Source organism: Hipposideros armiger, unplaced genomic scaffold (genome assembly GCF_001890085.2).
Source record: "Hipposideros armiger isolate ML-2016 unplaced genomic scaffold, ASM189008v1 scaffold_724, whole genome shotgun sequence".
Classification (NCBI taxonomy): domain Eukaryota; kingdom Metazoa; phylum Chordata; class Mammalia; order Chiroptera; family Hipposideridae; genus Hipposideros; species Hipposideros armiger.
The window spans coordinates 343,357-349,821 of record NW_017732074.1 but is presented as its reverse complement, the minus strand read 5'-3'; the positions used below and the strand labels follow the sequence as shown (position 1 = coordinate 349,821).

Below are 6,465 nucleotides of genomic sequence, written 5' to 3'. Positions count from 1 at the left end.
AGAACAAGTCTAGCCTGTACCTTGCAGCACAGTAACAACAATCATGGGTGACATTAACATGGCGGCCTGGGGGGACTCTCCCAACAAAATAATTTCACATAATAATATCAGATCAGTAGAGACAGAGAAGTCAAACTTTCTACCTTCAAGCTCTGCACACACAAGCAATGCCAACCACCACAGATACCAGTGAAGTTTACAATTGTGCCGTATAATTATAAATGGGAAGGCTTGGGGGTGTCTGTGTGTGTGTGTGTTCAAATGTCACACAGACAAAACATCATCATGGACACTTTTTTTTCCTACCTAAGAAAAACATAGAGTTGCTACTGAGGTTGCTGCACTGGAGTCATTATAATGACCTTTAAAAGTTATTTATACGTAATTGGTCCTTGAGTGGAAGAAACATTTGCGATTCAGATGGTATTTTGTACTTCTAATGCCACATAATAAATCCACAGAATAAATGCTGCTGAGTTACCTCCCTGAACTACAGCCTCAGCTGGGTCTTATCTGAATCAGACACAAGACTGTCACGGGGCATGCCTAGGACACAGTGTCCTTTCATCTTGTAGAACAATGGTTCTCAAAGTGAAGTAGTGGCAGAATCACCTGGAAACTTGTTAGGACCGTCTAAATCCGGAGCGACTGAATTAGAAACTCTAGCAACTCTGGTAGGGCTCAGCAATCTTTATTCTAACAAGATTTCCGAGTGATTCTGATGTCTGCTCGAGTTTGAGAACCACTGAGTTAGATTCTAAAGCTATATTTTCTTCACCAAGCAGCTCTTCCCTCAAGAAGATGGCACCAGAGAGCACCACCTCTTTGCAGCAAAGGCAGAGAGCTTACCTGGGAACTGGTCCTCCTTTCTCTCTGGTTAATTCTTCCAGGAGGGGTTTGGTGACTGGGATGTTTTGGCCAACCTAATTATTCTGATTAATAGACCACTGTCACACATCACCAAAGATTTTATCTAGTTTTGAATGACTGACATATACCAGTATTAAACCCTTTTTAGCCATCTATTAATAATTCTTGGATGAGTCAGAAAATGCTCCAGGATTTTCTTAGAGGATTGAAGAGTTACTAATCTGAGTTACCACTGGCAAAACACCAACTGCCAATTAATAGAGATGTCTAATTGACTGAAGGCTTAATAAATCAGTTCATATTGTATTTCCAAACCAAAGACTCACATCATTTGTCACTCTATGCATTCCTGCCCCTCTGTGATCCCTTAGGCCATCCACTTAGTGTAATGAATGGAGTCTACCTTCCTAGCGTCCCTTGAGCCATGAGTCATTCTCTGGCTCTAGGCTAACCTGGTTATCCCAGAATACATATTCATGGACACTTTACTTTTCAAGAGCCATACACATGATCTGAATTTACTCTTTGTTGATTAACTGAATGATGCAAAACATAAGCTCAGGGCACTTGGGCACTGAGTCCCACAGTATGCCACTGATGAATGAAGAGCTATGTCATCTCTAATCACAGCCTTGTCTCTTTTCTTCCTTTAGAGTATGCAAGAATGGATACTATTTTTTTAATTTATGAACATGTCTTATTAAATCAATGTAAAAGTATGTAAAATAAAAAGGAACGTTTTCCAAATAGTCCTTGACAAGGGGAACAATGGGATAGTCATCCTCCTTTCCAACAAAGCCAACTGAAGGGTTCCTCTATCTGTCTTTGTCATATTCTCATTCTGCCTGCTGCTATATCTCTATGAGCAGAGTAGGCCTCTCTCTTTCCCGAGGTCTATACATTGCAGCTCTATACATTGGTGAGACAGAGACACACTATTTCTTGAGTCACAGTTGGAGCAGAATGAATATATAGACATCCAGCACTGTCACGGCTGGGATCATGTCCCTTTGGAGTTGGGGAGTAACACTTGGGCTGGCATTTGCCTTCAGATGTCACGGCCCTTTCTCAACCAAAGCTTGTTCAGATGCTCAGCTCCCACTCAGCTGCAAGATGTGACTCATTTGGAATCATAAGAGGGTGGGGAAAAAAAAGCAAGGTTGGAAATGTATTTTTGCTAGTCCAAGAAAAGGGAGAAAGATTGAGATGAGGCTGAGAGGTTGGGGAATGAACTTCAAGACTGTATACGAGACTTTGGAAAGTGGAAGCATCTCAGCAATGTTTGTCTGAACCAACTCTGAGAACACTAATCTCCACTGTATTCTTGCTCAGGGAAAGAATTTCACGAAGCAGACTTGGCTAAATTATCCTGGTGATCACTTCTGGGGGCAATGTGCTTCTTTTATCTGAAGTAACAAAAGCAAATGGAAATAAAGCTGCCATAGCCTAGCACTCTGCATTCTTAGAAGGAAAGCATGCTGACAAAGCGTAGCATGAATATAGGGAAGAGGCATGAGGGCTATTTTTATAGAAAAAGAAACTAAGAGGCTGGATTCCAAGCCTGCTGCCTACGTGCTCCAAGCACAGCACTCAGGCAGACATTAATCAATGACACAGAGCAATCTCTTCGGAAGGCTAGAGATTCCATTAGAGCCATCCCTGTAGCTAACACCAGGAGAGAAAACACACGTTGTGCTTTACAAGGGTTAAAGACAAACCTGCCCCTATTCCTGCATCTTACTGAAGTTAAAGATAAACTCACCATTATTCTTCTATTCTCCTTTCCCCCTATACCAACGAATTTTCCATGGACGCAGAAAGCACATATAAACCCTAGCCCGGGGGATGGAGGGAGTCTTTCACTAGCTATTAGAGGCCACCACTCCATCCATGGAGTGGCCTTTGTTTTCTTAGTTACTCTCTGCAAAATAAACTTACTTTTTCTTTAAACTCTATATCGGCTCACGTTTGAATTCGCTCCTACAGGAAGCCAAGGACCCTCTTTTCCTGTTTCAGTGTGAACCCGTATGCTCTTAGAATTCTCTCCCTCAGGATCTCACAACAGTTTGGAAGGGGGGCTTGAACTACATGGAATTGCTATGCAGTCTAGTCACCTACCGGTATGACCTATTAATACTTTAAAGAAATATTGGTTTTGAATAGGATGGTTCTGGTTTGAAAGAGTTTACTATTTTTTTAAAAAATTTTCTTAATATCGATTAGACCATGGAGTGGAAATTTTTGCTTCACGTTACATCAAATCATTGTAGTTGAAGTCTAAGCTTAATTTGAGGTTCCTGCTCAAAGCTCGTCTATTCTACGGCCCTTCGGCAGTCCTCTGAGGACTTCCACCCTCCAGAAGCAGCTTTACCACTTGCATTGGATTCCAGTTCTAAGTTGTCTAGAATAGGGGGAGGAAAACCTTTTCTGTAAAGGGCCAGACAGTAAACATTTGAAGAGCCTCAGGCCAGACAGTCTTTGCCGCCACTACTAAGCTCTGCAGTGGGAGGGCAGCAGTGCGTGCCACCCCCAAATATGCCTCTTTGGCATTAAGATTATTTTGAGCTGATTATTTTTAAGAAACTGCATAAGGAGAAGCTCTGGGAAAAAGAGAAGTTACCCTTTTGTCAGGGAAACCTATATTTATAAAATAAATTTACATTAGAATGGTGGAGGAGGGGGGGGGCAGGGCCTACCAGGAAGAGAGCTATAACCAAACATAACTTTTTCACCTGAGAGACAACATTTATCAACTTTCTTCTTCTCTAGTTCCTGTGAATTGCCTCTTTCCCTTTGAAGCCCCAGACCCCTATCCCTTTCCTTAGCTCAAGATGGTATATAAGGTTCAATTCTCTGGCCACCTGAGTCTCACATCTTTGAGGGGTTCCTGTACAAACATGTGTATGTGATTAAAATAGTTTCAGTTTTTTCCTGTTAATCTGTCTTCTCTACAGGGGGTTTCAGCCAAGAACAATTCTTTTCCCCTCTGCAACATAGTGCTGAAGCAGCCACAGACAATATGTAAATGAGTGGGTGTGACCATGTTCCAGTAAGACATTATTTTCCAAAACAGGCAGTGCGACAGGTTTGGCTCATGGTCATAGTTTGCCGACTGCTGTCCTAGAACTAAGGGCATCAATGCTCAGGTTCAATTTTGTTTCTTGTATGATGTCAGTTCCCTCTGGTGTTTTTCTATGCTTTATTTTTCCATGAAGATGGAGAACGTGTGGTCATCATCTTTGGAAACAGTGTCTCTTTGGACTTGAACTTGAAGAGTATAATTAGGCTATTTGTGCACATGTGCCTCTTGTGTTGACACTGTGGAGAGGAACTAGTGAACAAGTCGTCCTATCTCCACGTGCAGGAGGGGAACTGAGATCCAGGGTAGACCAGAGGACCTGAGGTTTTCGGAGGGAAGGGATTTAGAAATCCACTATGTTGTCTCCTCATTTTATACGGGAGGAACCAAAGTCTAATGATAATAAAGGACTTGCCCATGCCCACTTTTCCAGTAAGAGGGATACATGCAACACAGTCTCAGCTCTGACCGCCCAGCCCCTCTCAGGCTGTGTAAACCATTAGTGTGCAGAGCTGCTGCTCCCTGCCTGCGTGGCCTTCCTTTCTGGCTGCTCTCCTCCCAGCACATGGGTGGATGACCTCTGTGGGAAGATACTTACTAGATCTCTCCCTGGGGGTTTTGGTGTTGAAGACTGAGAGTGGATTGTAGCGGTTAAGGGTGGGCTCCAGGAATGCCACTGGGATGGCAGCTGCCAGGGAAGCCAGACATTCTCCAAGGGCAGGACGTTGTCTAGAAACAAAGAAGTCCATTTAGAAGTGGTGCCACCCACATGCTGGCCCCATGCAGTGGCAGGCCAGGCCCCTCTCCCAGGATGTCTCAGGCCACTGCCCCTTAGGTTACTCCACTGGACGTCCCTGGGCACTGGGCTCAGCGAAGTTGCATGCACGTCTCCCTCCTCCGTCTTTCACTGAACACTAACCAATGGCTTACAGTGGTCTCATTACTTGGAAGCTAGTTCTTAATGGGTTAAGGTGGTAAAATATACTATGTAGACTTGTTCTTCTGTCCCAGCATGTCTGAGAACAAGTTTTTCTGGCATCCAAATAGAATTTGATCCTCCTTGTTCTCAAAATGTTTTGAAATCTTGTGTGTCATTTCTCTATCTATTCCCTGCTATGGATGGAGCCTGTATTCACCAGTGGGAACAGTAGACAATGGGCCCAAAGCATCAATTAGACACCAAACAAAAGACCTGTCTTGCAATAGAAACAATAGGCCCTAAAGCATATTGCTTGATTTAGAAGAAAGACCTCTGACACCTATTATTTATCTCTCTTACTTTCACAAGTATTTGAGCATCCACTGTGTATTAAGCTCTGGGTGTTAAGTCTTCCTGTGAGACAAACAACCAAACAAACACAAAATGCTTGGGACTCCTAGATGAGAGTCCTAGGTCTCCACCTGGGAGGATTTGTGCTTTCTTGTGGAATAACCAAATCTACAAGCATAAGTGATAGGAACCAACCACTGGCTGGTCAAAGTGGAGCTGGTACTGAAATAATGCTCTGCCCTTCCAGACCTGGGCTTAGCTTTGAAGTTGTACTGCCCAACACAGCAAGTTCTTTCTGCTAGTGAGGCAATGCAGTGACAGTGCTGGCTGGAGGCCCTGGATGGGGGCTGATATCTGTTGCTTTCTGATGAATGAGAGACCAGAACCATCTGTTTTTCACCCATCAATATCTTTTCTCCACCACCCACTGGCATCCCCTCATGGACATACTACACACCTGTGTGTGAGTTACACATGTGATGTTAGTTCCCAAATATGGGGAAAATATTCTTCAAAGAAAACCAAAATCCAGGATATAATGATAATTAGTGGAAAATGTAGACAATACCTCTATAATTAAGAACTGGAAGGGCTTACAGTGTTCAAGCCTATCTTGCTTGCCTTCCTCTGTGACTGATCAACTCAAATTGAGCCCTGATACTGTGCTTATGGAACCCACTAGCAGGAACCCTGGATGCTGAGGGATCAGCATCTGGCTGCATCACTGGGGATGTTGTAGAACCGTCATTGAGAAAACGGGCAGCAAGAGAGGGTGCACTTGGAGCCAAGAGCAAATGCTTACCCCACTACTGCAATTCCATGGAAACAAAGCCAATCCACCTCCAGGGTTCCCCCTTCCCTCTCACCAAAACCTGCACCCAAGGCTGCGTTAATTCCCCTTCATAATGACAACGGCCAACACATCTGCCAGCATAAAGAAGCCAGAATGTCAAAACTGTAGGGTCACTTCCAGGGGAGATTTCAAGAAGCCCCCCCTCACGCCGCCATTTCCGTGACGTCACCTGACTTTTTTAGTAGTCATAATATTGCCACAGGGATATGAAAGACAGTTTGGGGGAATATAATCGCTAATGTTGTAAAGATTTTGTAGGGTGTCAGATGCACACATGTATTATTAGAGAGAGCACTTCATGGATGGTGTAGGTGCCTGACCACTGCAGTGTGCACCTGAAGCTGAATAATATTGAATGTCAACTATAATTTAATATATATATATATATATATA

General features: G+C 43.5%; 1 protein-coding gene across 1 annotated transcript in view; it reads right to left on the bottom strand.

Annotated features, from left to right (window-relative positions):
- Positions 1-6,465, bottom strand: part of RYR3 (ryanodine receptor 3) — a 358,095-nt gene that overhangs the window by 72,812 nt on the left and 278,818 nt on the right. Inside the window, exon 57 of the mRNA XM_019627208.1 lies at positions 4,548-4,678. Within this exon, the coding sequence (XP_019482753.1) occupies positions 4,548-4,678 (131 nt within the window). The remainder of the gene's footprint in view (positions 1-4,547; positions 4,679-6,465) is intronic.